Raw genomic sequence first — 22,812 nt, 5'->3', positions numbered from 1 at the left:
CCGCACAGACAACAAGGCGACAGCAGCCTACATAAATCGCCAAGGAGGAGTGCGCTCCGCGCAGCTGCTGAACATAGCGAGGCGGCTGCTGCTGTGGACACACACACACTTTCTCTCAGTCAGAGCAGTGTATATTCCCGGTGTTTTGAACACGGGAGCGGACATCATGTCGAGGGGAGGTCCTCGACACGGGGATTGGAGCCTTCATCCCGAACTGGTGATTCAGATTTGGAACAGGTTCGGCAAAGCAGAGGTGGATCTGTTCGCCTCTCGCGGAAACGCACAGTGCGCTCTGTGGTTTTCTCTGAGCGTGCGGGACAATCCTCCGCTGGGAGTGGACGCGTTAGCGCATCGGCCGTGGCCCAGGACGCTTCTTTACGCTTTTCCACCGGGTCCATTGATTCCACGGTTCTTGGATCGAGTACTGGAGGAACGGCTGTCAGCCATCCTCGTAGCTCCGGAGCGCACGGGCGCGTCATGGTTTCCATGTCTGCAACGGCTGATCTCAGGGTTGCCATGGGAACTTCCGTGGCGCGGAGACGCTCTCTCTCAAGCAGGAGGAGCGATCAGGAATTACCCGAAGATAGGTCAGCGTCTGTGGGCCTGGCCGCTGAACGGGAACATTTAGAGAGGCAGGGTCTCTCTCAAGATGTTGTGCGCACTATCCAGGGCGCCAGGGCCGCCTCTACCAGAGCTTCATACACATCCAAATGGAGCGCTTTTCAGCGTTGGTGTGTAGACAGGAGTCTGGATCCCACGGTGTGTCCCCTGCCTCAGGTATTGTCATTCCTCCAGCTTTTGATGGATAGGAATTTGGCTTTCAGCACGGTGAAGACATACGCTGCTGCTATTTCTTCCTGTCATGAGGGGTTCGGTGGCAGAACAGTGTTCAGTCATCCTCTGACAAAGCGTTTCCTGAGGGGCGTAAGAAGAGACAGGCCAGTGTCACGTTCTTTGGCCCCTCAGTGGGATTTAGCATTGGTTTTACGTGCTTTGGTGAAAGCTCCTTTTGAACCATTGGAGCAAATTCCACTTAAATTGTTGTCAATCAAAACAGCTTTGTTGTTGGCTTTGACATCTGCAAAGAGGGTTAGTGATTTGTCTGCTCTCTCTGTGGCACCTTCATGTCTTCGGATCCAAGGAGACGGCAGCTCGGCTATTCTACGCCCTAATCCTGCTTTTACTCCTAAAAGCATCACAAGTTCTTTCCGATCCAGAGTGATCACTTTGGAGGGTTTTTTCCCACCCCCTCACAATTCAGAGGAAGAGGCAACTTCCCATCTTCTCTGTCCTGTGCGCGCGCTGGCCTGTTATGTGGCGCGCACGGCCCCGGTGAGACGTTCTCAGCGTCTGTTTGTGCATTACAGGAAGCATTCTCAAGGGCTCCCTCTGTCGGCACAGCGCCTGTCTCATTGGCTTTGTGAGGCCGTTTCACAGGCTTACCTCTCATCAGGCATGGACCCCCCACAGAGCATCAGAGCTCATTCCACCAGAGGAATTTCTTCCTCGGCGGCTCTGCATGGAGGAATGACGGTAGAGGATATCTGCACTGCAGCTTCCTGGTCTTCTCCCTGTTCCTTCATCCGCTTTTATCTGCGGGATGTTTCCCGTTTTTCCATGACTCACTCTGTACTAAGTGTTTTGTCAGAGTGATGGATTATTGGATGCCTCTGTATGACGTTCTCCCTCCCATCTTTGGAGATGGGGAGAGACGTTTGGTTTCTACTCTGTATTTGTTGGACTGTTACAGTGCGTAACTTCGTCTGCCACATCTTACAGCAGTAGGCTTTTCCTGACCATTCCATATTGGAATATTTTACATTATTCCATCACGACGTCTGGAATGGTTGATGGTTATTAGGCAGATGTGTTTATGCTTGTGGTACTGTACAGACCCAGTGAGGCATGGACTACATCGAGCTTCGCCTTTAACCCACTAGCGATAGCCTTAAAGGGCGAAGCCTATACGATATAGAACGTTAGTTACGTATTGTAACTCAAGATTCTATGAGTATAGGCGCAGCCCTTTAAGTCTTGGGCCTCACTGGTTTTCCTCTATGGCTGAAGAAAAAGCTATTAGTAGGGAAGCGAGCGGCCGGTCTCACCCGAATTTATGCAGGTGAGACCGGGGCGGGGCCCACCGTTGGTGGGCGTGGACTAAAGTTTTCAGTGCTGCGCATGCGCGCGAGGGATAAACCCACTAGCGATAGCCTTAAAGGGCTGCGCCTATACTCATAGAATCTTGAGTTACAATACGTAACTAACGTTCGACAAAAGGGTCGACCATCCCCCGCTGCTCAGCTAGAGGCTTCTATTCTGGTTGGTCTGGCATGAACCGTCCCGCGCGATCCGCTTATATATAGGGGAGTGATCATGCTCTCCACCGCAGTTTCTTTTGACGTGTGTTAGGAAACAATCTACATCCATAATGTCAGGCAGAGGCAAAACCGGCGGAAAGGCCAGAGCGAAGGCAAAGACTCGCTCTTCCCGCGCTGGGCTCCAGTTCCCCGTCGGTCGTGTTCACAGACTGCTGCGTAAAGGCAACTACGCACATCGCGTTGGTGCCGGCGCCCCCGTCTACCTGGCGGCTGTGCTGGAGTACCTCACCGCTGAGATCCTGGAGCTGGCTGGAAACGCCGCCCGCGACAACAAGAAGAGCCGAATCATCCCCCGCCACCTGCAGCTGGCCGTCCGCAACGACGAGGAGCTCAACAAACTCCTGGGCGGAGTGACCATCGCTCAGGGCGGCGTGCTGCCCAACATCCAGGCTGTTCTTCTGCCCAAGAAGACCGAGAAGGCCCCCAAGTCCAAGTAAAGTAAAGCAAAGCTGCTGGAAACCAACGACACAAAGGCTCTTTTAAGAGCCACACACTCACCTCTGAAGAACAAAACTCCTCATATCACCCATCAATTTAAAGCACACGCACAAGTCATTTTTAGATTATATTAGATTCAACTTTAATCTCATTGCACAGTAGAAGTGCTTATATATAACCAGAAGTGCAATAAAGGCAGTAAAAGTGCAGAGTAATGTGCAAATTTAAAAAAACGGAAAATGTGAAGTAAAATTTGTAAATACATAAGATATGTACAGTAATAAATATATATGGAATAGAGCAGTATTAAGAGGTATTTTATTATATAAGAACGATGAATATACTATGAGCAAGATCAATATATATGAATATGAATACACTATTGGTGGGATTATACAGTAGTAAACAAAAAAAATAAGTAGCAGTCTAGTGCAAATGTTTAATGGTTGGAGGACGGTGGGTGGCAGTCCAAGCCAGGGTGGAGGAGGGAAGTATAGTCACTGGAGGAGCTGTGTGTGGTGCGGGGCAGCTGCTTTTACTGTGGTGCAGAGTTTAGCAGGGTGACAGCCACAGGGATGAAGCTGTTCCTGGACCTGCTGGTCCGGGAACGGAGGACCCTGTAGCGTCTCCCAGAAGGGAGGTGGGCAAACAGTCTGTGGCTGGGTTGTGAGCTGCCCTTGACAATGCTGCGAGCCCTCGCAGACATCTCTTGCTCTGGACAGCCTCAATGGTGGGGAGTGAGGAACCAGTGATGTGTTGGGCAGTTTTCACCACCCTCTGCAGGCCACTAGCATTCAATATGTATTCATTGGTATGGTTCATTCTGAGTCAGATGTTTGTGTCACCTGGTGAGGAAACCATCACTCATATGGAAGTTTAAATATAAAAGATACACACTTCAAATTTCAGTACGTCTAAGGTTCATGGATCCATGGCATACATCTCTCATGATGGACGGTATGAATGCAAAAACAACACATACTATCTTCCCAATGAAATAGAAACTAGTGTGGGTAGAACAGATTTAATGCAATTTGAACGCTCTTTACATTTGTCATTCTGCAAATATAGGGTGAGAAGTAAAGAGAGCTATTGGTTAAACATCTTACAAACTATCATAAGATAGTATTGTAGTCATAAACAATCACTCTGGTACCTTTGCTTAATCTGTAAAATCTGCTTTTAAAAGTTAGGTGCTGTGTATCCGGTCACATGTGGGATTATAGACGTGTTTCACATGAGACAGGTTTTCATTCAAAACATTGACCAGGTCCTCTGTTGTATTAAAGTGCCCCAGTACACATGACAGTTATCCAGCATTCACAACACCAGGACCATTGAAGTGGAGCAGCTAAATGGAACTCAGCCATCATTATTATTTTTGTATACATTTTCTCCTGTGATTCTTCTGGTGTGACAGTGCATGGAGCTCTGTCACCATCTGAATGGTTTGGATTTCTCAATAAACGTGTTGAGCACTGAAGTTTACTCTTTTTCCCCAGAGGAGCAGGACTCTGGATCAGTTCAACCAAGACCTCCACTTGTTTGCTGAGCTTTCGACGACTTCTCAGAGTCTTCTTCAGTGAACTCAAATAGCTGTGGCCTCATCAGGTGAGCGAAGGTTGTAATGTTGGTCTTGAGATAGTATATTTTAATTATAAGCTGAAACATTTACTTGGTGTTTAAATCATAAAGCTGAGAAAAACATCACCTGGAAAAACTCTCTACTCCCTGTTAGTAAATGTAACTTTGTGACTTTCCCTCTGTTGGTGTTGCAGTGTCTGATGACAGTTCACCAATACTTTAGTTTAATGACAGACACTGATCAAGTTGATGCAGCTACAGAGCTCATTTCTATGACTCAAACAAGTAGCTGCAATAAAGCAGGAGAAGCTGAGCTACTGGAAAACAAAGCTTCGTACAGAACATGGAAGAGAGTTCTTCTGGTAGTGGACTTTTCTCAGGTTCACATCATTTGTAGAGCAACTCCATCTGTTGGCTGTCTGAGGTTACTACAGCACAGTATGGTTACATGATGTGAGGCTGGAATTGTCATTTTTCTAAGCAGCTGTCACTTTTCTATTTAGCAAGGAAATACACGAGGTAAAACGATAAATATAACAACTAAGGCAGACTCTTTAAAAAGTATGGTATATAAAGTAATGGCGATATCGCTGAACATCCCTAGGCAACGTCTATGTCGCCAGGATCTGAAACAGACATGGAATTAATGGAAAAAGTAACACCAATAAGGAAAAGACAGAACACAGAGAGGCAAATGAGGATGAATAAGAAAAGTAAGAGTAAGAATAAAGATTGAAAACAAGAATACTAATAATGCTAACACTAATTTCATTAAATACCAGGGGGCTGAAAAACAAAATACATCAGATATATAGGATGAGTAATGATGACATATGTTTACAAGGAACACAGTGATTTGAAATCCAAATGAGAGAAGTGCAGAATGAATAGATGGGAGATGTGTATACAAACAATGGCGATGGGAACATGAGGGGAGCTGCTATATTAAGACAAGGAGGAGTGAGAGTGATTGTGAAATATTTGTTTTATTATTGTTATTATTGATAATTATATATAATATATATATTACCTAACACTGTTCAAATCAATTCAAAGATCATATCCTTAGATAATTTGATCCTATGATGCTGTCATGTCACATAGATAATTGGCTCCTTTGATACCATAGGTCATTTGATTATTTGACTTACTTATAAAGGAGCAACCTGTAATATTGACTAATTATGAAAGAACAGCACGTAAGATTGACTTACATATAAAAGAGATGAAATAACCTATTACCATCAGGGTAATTATAAGAAATATGTGTTTATTATTGTTATTGTTATTATTTATATTATATACATATATATATATATATATATATATATATAGGAATTTATGTCGATATTTAGTGCTTTTTTCTAAAACTAGACCCAGATAAGTGGGTCTAGTATCTAGTATCAACAATAATATATATATATATATATATATATTATCGTTGAGTACTAGTTTATTTCAAAGAACTAGTTGAACAAATTACCAATTTATTGAAAAATCAACCAAACAATCACAATATAAAACAGTATAACATAATACAAACACAATAAATGATGTATTCTCATAAAATAACTGTCCTTTCAATGTGTGTGTATATATTCAGTTCCCAGTGTAGTGTGTGCTTGAAGATTCACTGGTTCCGTTCTGGTCCGGGTCTTTATGTCTCTAAACTCAGTACTACCTGTTGTTGAGATATCTATGTTTCTCTGTATCTTGTGATTATATTTTACCTATATCCTGTGAACAAATATTAGCTGTATAATCCATATAATCAATAATGCTACAACAGTTACTTTTAGTTAGAATGATGTATAATCTTTTTGACTCCGACGCAGGGTCAGGCCCAGAGCACGACCACAGAAAGAGCAGGTGTCAACCTGAATGTCAATCTGACCCAAAATACAATTTGGAGAAAAGTGTGTGATGGAAATTCATCTTGAGATTTGAAATAATGAAAGCACGGATGCTCAGAAAAGAGAGAGGACGTGCCAGAACTAATACAATAAGGTGCTTCATGAAATATGGTGAGAAAAAGATATGAAATCCTCCGGAAAAGTATTATCTGCTGGGTCTCTCCACTGTGGCAGGCTCCCTGTTTGCCAAGGCCACAGTGGTGGGACACCTGGTCAGTTGAAAGTGATGTGCTTGCAAAAAACTGCACTTTGAGGAAACAGTATACATCTGGCCAATAACTGGCCAGATGAATTCCCTCAAAGAAAAAGAACCGCCTCTGTGCCCACCCTGTGTCTGATTAGATATACTGTGGACTTAGGATTGAACGGGGATTCTTCTCGACATGATCCAGTGAACCTGGTGACGTGTCCGGCAGAACCCCAGAGACTCTCTGTAAGTATTTCAGTGAATACAATAAATGTTCAATTTCCAGAACTTCATGTATAAGTGTCTAATTATTCCTTCTCAAATCCTGGATCAACAAACACGCTTGTCCAATCGCCGGAGGCGAGTTCAAGTTTAAAAGCCTGGCGACGACAAAATTTAGGCATGCTCTCAAATCCTGCTGCAATGTTATCTGCCAGTTTATACTCATCTGGGACCCCCCGGGGAATTCCTATAGCATCCATATACACCGGACTACTGGAAAAAACATCAACTGATCTGCGTGCCCTAGGGTGTAAGTCGGCTGCTTGGGATAACGCGGCTTGAACTTCATTGGATGCTTGAATTACAGAGATTGGTGATACAAAGGAAACCAACGCGCATGTGCCGAACCAATTCGGAGGAAGCCAGCCGAACACTTTCTTCCCTCCGCAATACCACCAGACATCAGAGCGGGCCACAGTAAGAGACAGTGCTGTGGTGTTGCTGGTGAGATTGAGCATGGTGTGACAGTGAGTAGGGTTAAGGTGTCCCATTAAACGTGCTGGGTTGCTTTCCTTGGAGCGGGTTATACAGGTGAAATTAACCCCTTTGTCTAGTCGATTACTGAAGAATGGTGGTGTGGCATTTTGTGGGGTCATGGGATACCAGTCGTCATACTGTTTGCATCTGGGTGAGGGAACATGTTTCCCCATTATGTTCAATAGACAGTGTATGTCAGGAGTGCCTTCAGATACATGTTCTGTGGTACCTATACTGGTGTATTCGAATGGTGTGGGAACCATATGCAACACAGGTCGGGGGCCGGAACACACAACACAATCAGAAAAAGGGGAAGATCTAGCAGCTTCCTGGGCTAGCAACAGCCAAGTATTGGACATGTGATACCCTGTCTCTGAACCAAGAACGTTATCATAGGTCAGATCATCTGTGACGAAGGCCAGGACACCGCTTCCTTGGGGCACGGGTTCAATGAAAGGTGAGAAAGAGGTCGTGTTAGAGGGAGTGGACGCATCTGGCCAAGTCTGTTCTATCATGAGTTCCACTGAGGGATAACCTTTGACGTAAGCCGTTAGGGACAGATAGAGGGAGGAGTACTTTTCCCCGCGACACTTCCAACTTGAGCAAGTTTGTTGTGTGATTTGGGAGATGTTTTGTTTTGTTAGATCGACTGTAAGTAACAGATATGATCCCCCCTCCTCTTGGGGTTGGATCACTCCCCGAGCTAGTCCCACCAGGTTTTTTATTGTTTTACAAAACCAGGCCGAAGGCCTTGGCTCCCAATCTGTGCCAGAATATGCGACCGTGTAATCCCATCCTTTCATTGAGACTGGATTTACATAATATTGTGCGTATCTGTAAGTGGGACAATCGAAATGCCGACACACGTCTATTTGAAATGTGATGCGTGCATTGCCTTCTATCGTAAGACATATGGGTTCATTCTTAGATGTGGTGCCGGGTCTAGAACAGGTTTTTACCTTTGGTGCGGTGGAGCCAGAGCGCTTGCTCCGAGAGTGATGTTCTGGTTTGTGATATTGCCGAGTAGGATTGGTCAGGAAAGGGGTGGTGGGGGTGATATGAGAGGTGGCAGTTGGAGTCATGGGGGACGTGGTGGAGCTTGAGTTTAGTTTCTTTTCGAACCATAGCAGAGGAAATACAATCACTAAAGTGATAATGGTCAAAAACAGTACTGTCCCCCTAAACCCACATAACCCAGGGTGTCTGAAAGGATGCCAAGGTCTTTGTCTTGGTTCCATTTTTCCTTATATTTTATTAAAACACATGCAGAGAAATTTAAACAGAAGAAACAAAATTAAACTTAACACTATCGATTCTGTTAAATGATTTAAAATGAATATAAAAATTTAACACAAAAGGTAAAAATAAAACTAATACTGTGGACTCTGTTAAATGATTAAAATGAATAGTAAAATAGGAAATCAAAGTTAAAACTCCGGCGTCGGTTCACAGGTCCCGCCGAGAAGATCTTTATCAGTGTATGAGAGGAGGTGTGGTGTAGCTCTGAGAGGTTACTAGCACTTCAGGCTGTATCAGTTATAGTGTGTCCCAAGGTCTGTGTGCGTACTTGGGAAACTGGAGCGCTTTATCAGTGTGTGAGAGGGGGTGTGGTGTAGCTCTGAGAGGTTACTAGCACTTCAGGCTGTATCAGTTTCTGTGTCCCCCAAGGTCTGTGTGCTTGCTTGGGGAACTGGAGCGCCCTCTGTTGGAGTGATGTTGTCAGTGTCCGGGACGTCTCCTGGAGGCGGGGCGTTGGTGGCCACACAGTGGTTCAAGTGGAACCAGACGGTTCGTCCCTGCACTTTCAGAGTGTGTGAGGAGCGGTCGGTGATCAGATGTGGACCAGTCCAACGAGGGCCGTCCCACTTTCTCTTGAATGCTCTTATGAGGACCCACGATCCTGGCAGCAGAGTCGTGGGATCCGGGAGATCCGACGTCACCTGTGGGGTCTGGGAGGAGTCTGTTATTGCCTGTAGAGAGACTACAGATTGAGTCAGTGCCAACCAATATCCGTTGGGGGAGTAAGGCATCAATGGAACATTGTGAAACTCTTCCCCTCCTGGGCCCGCTGTGGGGAGGAGGGGCATCCTGCCTGTACACAGTTGAAACGGGGATAGGCCTGTTCGGGTTGATGGGGTCATGCGTGCTTCTGCGAGAGCTATGGGCAGTGCATGCACCCAGGACAGACCTGTGGTGGCCATGATTTTGACCAATTTGGTTTTTAGGACCCCATTTGCGCGCTCTACCTTTCCCTGAGATTGAGGGTGGTACACTGCTCCAAAACTATGTTTTATTCCAAAAGTCTGTTCCACTTGTTGTAGATGTTTGTTGTTAAAATGTGAACCATTGTCTGACCTGATCATTTTGGGAAAACCATGTCTGGGGATAATGGTGTGAATGAGCATTTTTATTACTCCTGCTGCATCTTCCTTTTTTGTGGGTGCAGCTTCTACCCATCCTGAGAACATGTCCACAATCACCAGGAGGTATCTAAAACCTTCTTTTCGTTGGTGAGGTCCCATGTCTGTGTAATCTATTACAATGTGTTGCCAGGGACCCGACGGGGGTTTGAACTCTCCTGGGGGTGCGGTGGTGCCTTTTTTAGGGTTGTGTGCGAGGCAGATAGTGCACTTCTGACAGTGGTCTTTTACCATGTCCTTCATGTGGGGGTGAAACCATGCTTCCATAAGCTGAAGCATTGACCTTATTCCCCGGTGGGATTGTCCATGAGCTTCTACCACTAAATCTTTAAAAATAGACATAGGAAGTGCAATTCTCCCATCTTTGTGTTTCCACAACCCTTGTATATTTTTGGTCACCTGTGGTCCCCATGCCCCTCTTTCATACAATCCTGCTTTTCTCTGGGCCTCTATGACGTCTACAATGGTGCGTGTGGGAAATGGGGATATGTCTGAGTCTAAACGCATCATGTGATGTGCATATCCTGCTGCTTGTTTGGCCTGTTCATCTGCAGCCGCATTTCCTCTCGTGGTTTGATCTGTCCCTGTCTTATGAGCTGCGCATTTGATAATAGCTACTTTTGTGGGGCTCATGATGGCATCAGATAAGTCTTTCACCTCGATCAGGTGTTTTACATCTGATCCAGTAGTGGTCTTCCAGGAAGTGTGCTGCAGTTTGGAAAGTTCATGGTGACATAGTCCGTACACATATGCAGAATCTGTGTAAATGTTCACTATTTTCCCTTCTCCCAATGTCAATGCCTTTACAACCGCTTTCAGTTCCGCTTTTTGGGCAGAAATAGCTGGTATTGCTTCCGCATGTAGTAGATCAAAACCTCCATGGGTAGAGTTGTGTCAGACCACAGCATATCCTGCTTTGAGTCTACCAGTCGTGGTGTCTCGATAGCAGCAGCCGTCGGTGTACATGTTTTCTACTTCTGCATCTTTCCATGGTTCATTAGATAAATCTTTTCTTATCTTCATGTCTTCCACTACTCGCATAGCGCAATCATGTGCTGGATGCGTCATCAGTTGTCCTGCCATGTTTATCCCCTCTGAGGTGAATGTAATGTGTGGTTGTAGCAATATGTCTGATAGTCTACTTTGTCTTAGTGCTGACATGGAAAACATGTTGCTCGTCACATAGGATGTTACACCATGGTCTGTAAAGACCTGTACAGGATGTCTCATGACTATGTGTGCAGTTTTGTTTAATGCAGTAGCAATTCCTGCCACTATTTTGGTGCATGTTGGCTGTCCTTTCTCTACAGTATCTAGCATGGAGCTGTGATAAGCCAAAACTTTTCTGGAGCCTTGTGTACCGGGTTCCCCCTTCTGAAAGAGAACAGCGTTTACGCAATTTTCTCTTTCAGACACATCCAGAAAGAAAGGTTTGCTGTAATCAGGAATGGACAGATTCGTGGTTTGTGCCAGATTCTGTTTCAGAGAAATGAACGATGCATCAGCTTCCGTTGTCCATTGTAGAGATGCTGTAAGATTTTTAGCCCCTTGTTCTTTTATCAGGGAGCGTAATGGCAGTGTGAGGTTGCAGTAATCAGCGATGTAGGTGCGTGAGTAATTACATAATCCTAAAAAAGCCATCATCTGTCTCACTGTCTGTGGTTTTGGATGTGAGATTATGGATGTGAGTTGTGAGGCAGTCAAGTTGGTGCCGTGGGCTGTGAGTTTTCTCCCCAGAAATGTGACACTTTGTCGGACTAATTGCATTTTCTTTCGGCTGATTTTAAAGCCGGCTTTGTGTAGCGCGCCGAGAATGCTGAGCGACGCTTGTGTGGCTGCTTCCTCTGAGGGAGAGGCGATGAGTAAATCATCTACATATTGTATTAGCAGTGTGTCTTGGGGAAGTGAGAGAGAGTCAAGGGTATGTCTGAGCACCTCATTAAAAATGCCTGGAGATAAACAAAACCCCTGAGGTAAACGGGTATATGTGTATTTCTGTCCTTTGAATGTGAAAGCAAACACCTCTGCCTGCTGTGGTGTAATGGGAATGCAAAAGAATGCATTTGCAAGGTCCAGTACTGTAAACCAAGTGTGTTGTGGCGTGAGAGTCAGTAAAGATTTAAATGGATTTGGGACGGGGGATGGGTGCGTGAGTGTGATATCATTAATGGCGCGTAAATCATGTACCATCCGGTATGATTTGCCATCTGCTTTAGGAACGGGTAATAACGGTGTGTTCCAGGAGGAGGTGGTGGGTGTGAGGACTCCCGCCTCTAACAGACCTTTAACTGTTTCTGCTATGCCTGCTTCTGCTTCAGGTTTGATACGATACTGAGGCTTATGTATCACACGTGAGGTGTCAAAATGAAAAAGTGGGGGTGGAATGGAGCACAGCCCTAAATCAAACGGTCCTTGTGACCACAGCTCTGAAGGGAGTGAGGCCACTTGTTGCATAGCAGAGGAACTGTCTGTGTTCTCTCTTCCATGATATCGTGTCACATGTTCGTGTGTGGGAGTCGCTGTATCTTGTTCTTCTATATACACTCTGTACAGCTGGCCTGTGGGTGAAAAGGAAACTTGTGGTATGTGTGTGTGTTGCCAGTCAGTCATGCTGAGAGCCGTTTTTACCATCGGCCCTAAGGAGCGGGCCTCACCTTTCATATTTACAGCGAGAGAAATGTGAGGCACTGCATCGTGGGAGACATAATATGAGAGCTGCTGTGGTGAAAGTTGAACACCAGCTGCAGCGCCCTCCTGACCTATGTACAAATATTGTGAGTGAATGAGCCACTTATCCCCTTCTATGTCTAAAAAGGTTTGATCATATATTGGATCGGGGTCTCGGAGATAATTGAGAGTGACATGGGGAGGGTCTGGGGGAGGAGCAAAAGGTCCTATAGAATACACCCATGGCTTCCACTTTGAGAAGGCTCCCACTATGCCTAGATCAGTAGGCGTGGTTAGCACCGTCCAATAAATGTCAGCCATTTGATGAATGACATCCTGATCTGTAGCTACCATCATGTGGTGTTGGTTGGAGGGAGATGGGTTCAGATTAAACAATGAGCCATCAGGAAATGAGACCAGCATGTTTGTGGGTTGACACTGCACAGTTGCACTCAATTTACATAATAAGTCTCTCCCTAACAGATTAACTGGGCAGCCTGGGGCATGTAGCATTCTATGTTGCAGGGTTTGGTGGGCCATGGAAATGAAAAAAGGATGTGTAAATTTGTTAAACGTAGTAATCCCTGTCACCCCAACAACCGGAATTTTATGTGAGCTGAGATCTGAGGGTAAGACTTCAGTCAAGGTGGAATGTGCTGCCCCCGTGTCCACCATCATAGTAATTTTCTGGCCATTAATTTCTACTTCAATCAGGGGATCGGCCTGGGGAAATGGGTTCCGGGTGACAGGGCCTCTCTATTGCCAGGTGGGCATGTTGTGCGAGGGGCCAGGTGGGGCCATGTGCCCTTGAGTCTGTGGGTTACCCCTCCCTCTTGGTTGGTACATGCCTCTACCTGCCTGTGGCTGAGTGTGACACTGCGCTTGGTAGTTAGGGCAATCGCGAAGCCAGTGGTCAGGTGCTCCACAGATAAAACATCCATCTGTACGGGGCTTTGTAAAACCCCTACCCCTCCTTCCCCTTCCTCTAAAGGGTGGGGGAAAGTGAGGTGCCTGCGGATATGGGCTTTGTGTGGGCCATGGTGGCTGAGCAGCTACAGGAGGGGGTGAAGCTACAACAGCCATCACAGTTGCTGTGGAGTCTTTATTCTTTTTAGCTGCTGTAGTAGCAGCGAGAGCTAGCCCTGTTTGATGGGCCTCAAGCAGAGCTTTATTTTGTTGAGTTTTGGCTTCTATTTTTGTGACATAATTTTTCAGATGATGTAAAAGGGAAACACGCCAGTCTCTAAACGTAGTCTGTGCCAATCCTGGAATATCTGCTAGTTTGAGCTGTACCTCCGATGGGAGGCCATCTACGCAGGCTTTTCTAAACATCATATTTTCTACAGAGGCGGTCCCTCCTGGATGTGAACCTGTGTTATTAGTCCAATCCTCCACTGCTTTGAGTAAGTACTGATCTGCAGTCTGACCTTGAATCCAGGGGATAACAGAGAGTCCATGCAGGCCCCAGTCAGGTGGGTACTTTAAGTTTAGGGCAGCATATAGGTTCCCTCTGTGGTTAAAGAGAGCCTCGTCATCTGCTACCATTGTGGTGTTAGCTTCTTCATCTATTTCTTTGGTGATTTGAGCGGAGGTTACTCCTCCTAATAGGGACCTCCAATCTCCCAGGCAAAGTTTGAGTCCCTGAGTGTTGCCTTCGAATTTATTTATCCATGCTCTAGCGCCATCTGTTAGTGGGGGCAATTTGGCCTGGAGAGCTGCTAAGTCTCCAAATGTCCAGGGTTTATACACTGGTCCCTGTCCCTGTCCCCCTTCTTTTAGAGGAAATATTTTAGCCGCTGCTTCAGGGTCAGAATGACTCTGTTCAAACATGTGTGCATATTCTGACAATAAATCTATCCCTTCACCTTTTTCCTTTTTCTCCTGATCATATGCTGCTCTCTGTAGTCTGGTGTCCCTGCGCCCTTTCTCTTGTTGGTATTTTTCATACGACGCATCGAATGGTATCAAAAGAGGTTGGTCTATTCTGACAGTTTTAGTTTTTTTCGTTACCGTGGCAACGGGGTGTGTGTGTGTGTCTTCTGTTTCATATCTCCCTTCCTCCAACTCCTCTTGCTGCCTGTTGAGCTGCCTGAGTTTCTCTCTGTGCTCCTCGTCTTCCTCCACTCTCCGTTCTCTGTATCTGTTGTTCCTTTCCCCAATGTCGCGCAACATGAGAACAGTATTTTTTAACTGTATTATTTCTTGGTCAAGACGTTTTGCTTTGTCCTCCATGTGTCTTTTATCCTGCAGATTTGATGTTCTCTCTTTCTCTCTATTTAGTTGGAATCTTACTTCCTTAACTTCACACAGCCTCTGTTGTACAGTGGACACTTCCTGAGAGTGAGATAATGACCACGTCGGTGACTGTCTGCCGTCGTTGCATAAATCTTCCTCTTTTAGTGTGTCATCTTGCACGGACGGGCACGGAGATGATACACAATTTTGCTTGTTATTTCCCACGTCTCTACTTTCTACTGTACCAACAAAATCCCCGGTTACTTTTATGTCAAACACAGGAGCCATTACCCCCGGCGGGTCTGTGAGTTTCTGGTTATATGGTGGAGGCTGGTCCTCCACTCGCAACACTGGATACAGGGAGTTTGTATGTTTTGAACCCATGGGTTTGTTTTGTCTTTTGTCTGAGCTTATTGAACACACGATTTTTGCAAATTCTGCCAGTTCAGTTTTCTTTTTATGGATGCGCCTCAGTTTTTTCTTCAACCGTTTTTTCTTAAACCCAAAACACCCATCTGATGTTTTTTCTATTTTACCCGAGACGTCCAGGATCCTCCCGTTTAACAGGGCCAGTCTGGCGGTAAATGCAGGGATGGGATCTGCAGTTGAATCGAGTGGAATCATCCACTTTTGAGTAATCCATTTATGGATGCGTTTTTGTGCCTCCTTTTTAGCTTTGTCTCGATCCACACTGTGTTGAATATCTTTTAAAATGGCCAAATGAATCACCTCCTGAAATGTTGCATTAGTAGTCGTCATTTTGTTTGTTTCTTTAACTACTTTTTTCACAATTTTTATCAAATACTGTTGGCAGAACTTAGATGTGGAGGACGCATTGCCATGTGCACTTGGTCAGAACAGGAAGCTTCTACTACAGAAATAGTTTCAGTAGCGCCTGTTCTCTGGGTGTTTAACACAACCAAAATACACACTTTTCCACAATCTATTAATATTCTGCCAATATCTATTCCAACCCTCAATACCCTTTCAGAACTGTGACTCAAAACACTCTTTGTGTTCGTAATTACCTTGATGTCACAGGAAACCACCCCACACTTTTCCCCTTTAGTCCCAGACTAGGAAATCCCTGATTCCCTTTTTCACTTCATATCTGACTCCGGACACAGATATGAGTGTGGCCCCTGGCCATAGGATCCCAAATCCTTTAAATTATAGTGCGTGCTCCGTGCACCACTTTATCAGTGTTCCATACACTTCTCAATGTGGCACCTGGCCATAGGATCCCAAATCCTTTAAATTATAGTGCGTGCTCCGTGCACCACTTTATCAGTGTTCCGTACACTTCTCAATGTGGCTCCTGGCCATAGGATCCCAAATCCTTTAAATTATAGTGCGTGCTCCGTGCACCACTTTATCAGTGTTCCGTACACTTCTCAATGTGGCTCCTGGCCATAGGATCCCAAATCCTTTAAATTATAGTGCGTGCTCCGTGCACCACTTTATCAGTGTTCCGTACACTTCTCAATGTGGCCCCTGGCCATAGGATCCCAAATCCTTTAAATTATAGTGCGTGCTCCGTGCACCACTTTATCAGTGTTCCATACACTTCTCAGTGTGGCCCCTGGCCATAGGATCCCAAATCCTTTCAATAAATGTAAATGGTTTCAAACCATAGGGTCCCAGACCCTTACAATTTCCTTCACTCCACTCTTAATATACTTACATCTCGTATTTCTCTTTGCTCACAGTTAATTTAGTTATTTTTTCCAATCACAGCCGTTTTAGTTATAAAAAGGTCGCTGCTCACCTGTTTTATGTTGACCGCGGCCTTTCACTGTGAACAACGAGATCCTCGAGATGTCCTCTTATCGTCAATACGATCTGTCCTTTTTTCCTTCACTGGATCACGTCGGGGTCACCAATTTTGTCGTCGCCAGGCTTTTAAACTTGAACTCGCCTCCGGCGATTGGACAAGCGTGTTTGTTGATCCAGGATTTGAGAAGGAATAATTAGACACTTATACATGAAGTTCTGGAAATTGAACATTTATTGTATTCACTGAAATACTTACAGAGAGTCTCTGGGGTTCTGCCGGACACGTCACCAGGTTCACTGGATCATGTCGAGAAGAATCCCCGTTCAATCCTAAGTCCACAGTATATCTAATCAGACACAGGGTGGGCACAGAGGCGGTTCTTTTTCTTTGAGGGAATTCATCTGGCCAGTTATTGGCCAGATGTATACTGTTTCCTCAAAGTGCAGTTTTTTGCAAGCACATCACTTTCAACTGACCAGGTGTCCCACCACTGTGGCCTTGGCAAACAGGGAGCCTGCCACAGTGGAGAGACCCAGCAGATAATACTTTTCCGGAGGATTTCATATCTTTTTCTCACCATATTTCATGAAGCACCTTATTGTATTAGTTCTGGCACGTCCTCTCTCTTTTCTGAGCATCCGTGCTTTCATTATTTCAAATCTCAAGATGAATTTCCATCACACACTTTTCTCCAAATTGTATTTTGGGTCAGATTGACATTCAGGTTGACACCTGCTCTTTCTGTGGTCGTGCTCTGGGCCTGACCCTGCGTCGGAGTCAAAAAGATTATACATCATTCTAACTAAAAGTAACTGTTGTAGCATTATTGATTATATGGATTATACAGCTAATATTTGTTCACAGGATATAGGTAAAATATAATCACAAGATACAGAGAAACATAGATATCTCAACACTGTCTACCTGACGGGCAGTACTGGGGTCTGATGTCTTCTGGATAAACGATCAGGTTCAATCTGGATCATACAGTTGGCCACACTGCATCCACGGTCTGGGTTCTGCTCGCCATCTCAGCATTCAGAATTACAGGATTGAGATTCTTCTGGTGTTCATAAAAAAACAAAAAATCTACACAAAGTGCAGAATAATCAGTGTCTGTTTCCTAATTATATTTCTAATGTTTAAAAAGTATGGTATATGAAGTAATGACGATATTGCTGAACATCATGTTACATGATGCATGTGTGTAGGTAGGAGTAGGCTACTCCTTCACAGAGTTTAAAGCCATGTTTTATAATATTTGATGTTTTGATATTTACTAACTTCTTAATCTGAACATTGTAAGATGACATCTAATATTGCTCAATCTATCTAGACTCCCTGTAGTTAAGAACTCTGTCTCTACATATTTATGGACAGTGGTGATGAATGATGAGGAAACAGCTCTTTGTGGAAAGACGTGTGTGGCTCTTAAAAGAGCCTTTTACCAGGATGGACATGTTTCACAGTGAGGACAGATCACTTCTTCTTGGCTGCTGTCTTCTTCGCTTTGGGTTTGGCGACCTTCTTCGCGGGGGACTTCTTGGCAGCAGGCGCCTTTTTCACCACCTTCTTGGGGCTCTTCGCCACCTTCTTGGGAGTCTTCGCCACTTTCTTGGGGCTCTTCGCCACCTTCTTGGGGCTCTTGGTGGGCTTCTTGGCCGCTGCTGGTTTAGCCACCTTCTTCGGGGACTTTTTAGCGGCTGCTGGCTTCATGGCTCCCGCCGACTTGGGCTTTTTAGCCACTGCGGGTTTCTTGGCGGCGGGCTTCTTGGCTTTGGGAGCGGCCTTCTTCACTGCCTCTTTCTTGCTCATCTTGAACGAGCCGGTGGCCCCGGTTCCCTTGGTCTGGACCAGGGTCCCGCTGACAACCAGCTTCTTGATGGTGGTGTTGACGCGGGAATTGTTCTTCTCCACATCGTAGCCTCCGGCAGCCAGGGCCTTCTTGAGGGCGGACACGGACGCGCCACTGCGCTCCTTGGACGCGGACACGGCCTTCACGATGAGCTCACTGACGCTGGGGCCGGCGGTCTTCGGTTTCACGACCTTCTTCTTGGCCGCTTTAACCTTGGCGGCGGCTGGTGCAGGAGCTGGAGCGGCTTCTGCCATCTTTCTCTTTGCGTGTAGATCAACGACGAACTAACGGAGTGAGTTACAGGACTGATGAAGAGTCCTGATCGGGAGGCGGTACTTGAACACACCATGAGAACCGTGGAGACTCAATCGAGCCGTGGCTCCCGTGTACAGTGTGAACGCACAGACACTTGTGTTTTCTCTTCACTGATAAACGGGTAAAAACTCAGTGGGTGAGCGGTGCTGGAGGCTGACAGTGAGGAAGCAGGTAGCGGACTTATTTGTCTTCATGTTGAAGTCATGAAGAGCTCTGATGCTCTCTGCATTTGGTCGGTGGAGCCTCCGAACACGACCCGTTCACCGCGGTGAGCAGCGCTGCTCAGCGGCTTTTCCCACTAGTTTCTCTCCTAAAATGAGTTCAAAAGCACCACAGCTCCACCAAAACCCGTTTCCTAGCTGCTCCACATGTTTGTTCAGAGACACCGAGTGAAAACAAGCACCTGTTGAGGATCTCTTAGTAATAAAGTCAAGTAATTGTGCAGGCAGCAAACACACCGCTGATGGCCGAGGCTAATGGTGAAGTTGAGCCAGACTTCCTATCAGAGCCGTGAATTTTTCATCCTGAGGAAGCTTGAGAGTCATTATAGAAGTAGGGCTACATTTCATATCCATGTTGAATTTGTCAATATTCACCTCAAGCAAGGATTAAATTAATATTGGGGCACATTTCTCTCATTTAACACCAAAAGTAAACAGGTTACATCATTTAATTTCCAGAAAATGTTTAAGCTGTAAATTAGTTTGAGAATTTCTCTACTTAGTAAATACAAACTTTTGCTCATCATAGTAACACTGGGATACATGTTTTTGTATATTATGATCATTATTATTTGTGTAAAATAATCATTTAAACATGACAAACGTTTCTGAAAAACGATTTGACCCGTGTGTGAGAACTCTCTGTTAACCTGTCAATATGTTACCTACTGGTCTAAAGATCAAGTCTTCTCAGACTGTTATAGCCAATAACACATTCATATTACAATTTAAGGCCTTAGTGTCAACAAACTCTGTGTTTATCCAGAATGTACACACGTGTGCAGTATGTTAAAGTGTTTGTGTACATTGTAGAATGTAAACATGACATTTTAACCATTCAAACAGACTTTAATTACATATTACTTTATATAAAAACACTATTACACATAATGCTTTAAATGCTAACAATGATTAAAAAAAAAAAAAAAAAACCTTCACTCAACCCCATCCAAGCCCATGGCATAACCAAAATAAGAGTGTTGTTGTTGATCTCATCGTTTTTAAATCATGAATCAAAGGTACGATAGCAAAGACAAATTTGAGAGATGGTCACTCTGCCCAGAAGTTTGTTGAGCTTGTTAAGACTGAAATCTATACTATGCATGTGTGCGTGTCTGTGGAGATGGCTCTGAAAGTCAACTTTAAACAAAAGCAGTTTGTTAGACGGGGGTGGGGGTAGGGGCAGTTTGGGAAGAATATGTGGGAAATATGTAGCCCTCACACGGTGACTTTTAGTAACCTTTGCTGCTTAGTGTTAATGTGGAAGCTGGTTCAAATGTGTGTGCGTCACATCGCTGTTCAAACTTGCAGCTGTCTAATAAGGCCTACTGTGAGAACTTTGAATCTGTGACATTCATTACGCTGTACTTTTACTTGTTCTCATACTTAACTTTTTATATTAAAGCATACCTCCCTTAGCTTCCACACAGAGTTCATGCAGCTGGCCCAGCTTCAGGAGGGCAGATAGGCAAGGCGTTGTTTGGTCTGGAGATGGTGCATGCTTACTGAAGACTCACAAGGCGTCATATTAGTAAATACTTGTTGAAATTAGACCAGACCGGCTCTTCTCATATTCGGGATAAACCAACATGTTGACAAGCTCCCCGTCGTTGTGGACTGCTACAGGTTACGGGGGATGAAAATACAATTTTAAGGATGCCCCCACATAACCATTACCATTTTATTCAATGTCCATATCTGCAAACAAAACCAGATGAATATAATAAAACAGAATCCAGCAGAATGTCAGATTGTAATCAACAACACTTTCAAGCATACATGAGGTGCTTTTAAAACTGGTCAGTATCCAATGATGCAAAATGAAAGGTGAACATAGTCACACTGTCAGCCCGGACTTATAATAAATGTCCATAACACTTTCAAAAACAGTTCCACACAAGCATCAAGTGCTTACACTGCTGGACACTGCACTAACACGTTTGGTTGGGGGTTGTGTTTTAGATTACATTACATGTCATTTTTTTTTTTTTTTTTAAAAGCTTAAAAGCTATTTAAGTAGTTAACAAACACACAAACCATACTTGGTTACATACTTGGTCACTTAGGTTACAATTTTTATTCCAATAATGTTATGGAGGGTTTTAATAGCTGGGGTCCAAAGGACTCAAAGGATAAACTATTTAACTGTGAGGCTAACAGGAGGGCTAAGTGAGACATTGTGAGCTGAGTCTTTGTGTGACCATTGTTTTTCATTCAAGGCTGCTCAATATTCATACTTTGACTAAGTACTACCACAATCAGTCCTAATGATACTCTTATTTCTAACCAAGCCTTTTTCACCGGCACTATTCCTACTTGATGGAAACGTGCTACAGTCCTACTGCTACACAAAACTGAGAAAGTGTCAGACTTTAATATCTGCCGTCCTACATCCACACCTGTGGAGGCGCTAGCGCACCATTGACGTATTTATCAGCGGCCATGAGAATCCACAGAGGAGGAAGACGGCTGCCTCTGTCTTCTAACAGGTCCTCATTCTGGCTATGACTAGCTGTGTTTTCGCGTAGCAGTGCATTGACTAGATCTCATCTTACTGAAGAAAGATGTCTGGACGAGGAAAGGGAGGAAAGGGGCTCGGTAAAGGAGGCGCAAAGCGTCACCGCAAAGTTCTCCGTGATAACATCCAGGGAATTACCAAGCCCGCCATCCGCCGCCTGGCTCGCCGTGGCGGAGTGAAGCGTATCTCCGGTCTGATCTACGAGGAGACCCGCGGCGTGTTGAAGGTTTTCCTGGAGAACGTGATCCGCGATGCTGTCACCTACACCGAGCACGCCAAGAGGAAGACCGTCACCGCCATGGACGTGGTGTATGCTCTGAAGAGACAGGGCCGCACTCTCTACGGCTTCGGCGGATAAACTCACTTTCCAACAGCTCAACAACACAACGGCTCTTTTAAGAGCCACACACCGAGTCAATGAGAGCTCACATCCTCTGCTCAACAACAAGTCGTTCTCCGAGTAGATGTCTTACAATGTCAAGATTTCAAAGTTATTTAATATCAAAACATCACATAACAATTACTAATCGTAGATTCCTCTTTAATTTCTAAACGTAGAAGTGACCCTTAAAAACAGTTAATATTAAACTGTTATCTCTTTATACACATGCATGTGTGTGTATATATACTGTAGTAACACCAGGCAGCCAACAGATAGAACTGCTCTCCAGATATGTGAACTGGAACAACGTCCACTACCAGTTGAACTCTCCTACATGTCCTGTCAGAAGCTTTGTTTTCCAGTAGCTCAGCTTCTCCTGTTTTATTGCAGATTCTGATCTGTTCTGAGTTTTGAAAATGAGCTCTGTAGCTGCATCAACTTGATCAGTTGAACACTAAGTTAAATATCAGAGTGTAATTAAAAAGGACCAGGGACAGAGCTGTTTGATTAGGTGCTGCACCTCACCAGTTTGTTGCTTTGAACGGATGTTGAGGCGTAGGTGAAAATGAGTCACCCCCTGTAACAGCATCACTATAAAATAAACAACAATCTGACCACAATTTAAGGAAGTGAAGTGGACATTACTCATTCCATCTTTCAGTCAAGCACGTGGGGAGAGTGGTGAGACAAGAAAAAAGAAATGTTGGCCAAGTTAAATAAATTCATCATGTTACTTACATTATCTGACTTGTATTTTAATTCAAATAGATTAACAAACAGACATTGACATGAATACACAGACACTCACACACATATCCACCCTCACACATAAATATATACACACAGACACACAGCCATAAAGTGAAAATCTAAATTCACATATCTACATCTGCTGCTATGAAGAACACATGAGTGGTCCTCTACGTGCACACCACAGCGTGCGAAAGACACTGACGTTCCCTCGTACCTCGGGAGTTTGGTAACGGCCTTACACTGAAGCCTTCTGGACCCTGACTGACTGACCTATTGACTTACTCACTGGCTGCCGGAGGCTACGATGTGGAGAAGAACAATTCCTGCGTCAACAGTTCTTAACTACAGGGAGTCTAGATAGATTGAGCAATATTAGATGTCATCTTACAATGTTCAGATTAAGAAGTTAG

General features: G+C 44.7%; 2 protein-coding genes across 4 annotated transcripts in view; both read left to right on the top strand.

Moving 5' to 3' along the window:
- Positions 1–2,428: 2,428 nt before the first annotated feature.
- On the top strand, positions 2,429–2,815 carry LOC133933887 (histone H2A-like). Its single transcript, XM_062381126.1, has one exon. It carries the CDS (start codon positions 2,429–2,431, stop codon positions 2,813–2,815), a length of 387 nt encoding a protein of 128 aa, XP_062237110.1.
- Positions 2,816–19,344: 16,529 nt separating this feature from the next.
- The window catches only part of LOC133933464 (histone H4-like), a 408,656-nt gene continuing 405,188 nt past the window's right edge, over positions 19,345–22,812 (top strand). The window contains exons 1-2 of one of the 3 annotated variants that reach the window (XM_062380589.1): positions 19,345–19,353; positions 21,314–21,647. In XM_062380589.1, coding sequence (XP_062236573.1) covers positions 19,345–19,353; positions 21,314–21,625 — 321 coding nt within the window. In that variant the 3' untranslated portion in view covers positions 21,626–21,647. Of the gene's footprint in view, positions 19,354–20,437; positions 20,450–21,313; positions 21,648–22,812 lie in introns of those variants that run through there. The other 2 variants (XM_062380587.1, XM_062380586.1) reach the window with 2 other exon arrangements.

Source organism: Platichthys flesus, chromosome 22 (assembly GCF_949316205.1).
Source record: "Platichthys flesus chromosome 22, fPlaFle2.1, whole genome shotgun sequence".
NCBI lineage: Eukaryota > Metazoa > Chordata > Actinopteri > Pleuronectiformes > Pleuronectidae > Platichthys > Platichthys flesus.
Note: the sequence above shows the minus strand (reverse complement) of the source record. Positions and strands in the feature narration are given on the sequence as shown.

What these genes read in the sequence shown, in the direction of transcription:
- LOC133933887 (XM_062381126.1), top strand. Translation starts at nt 2,429, where the DNA reads ATGTCAGGCAGAGGCAAAACCGGCGGAAAGGCCAGAGCGAAGGCAAAG.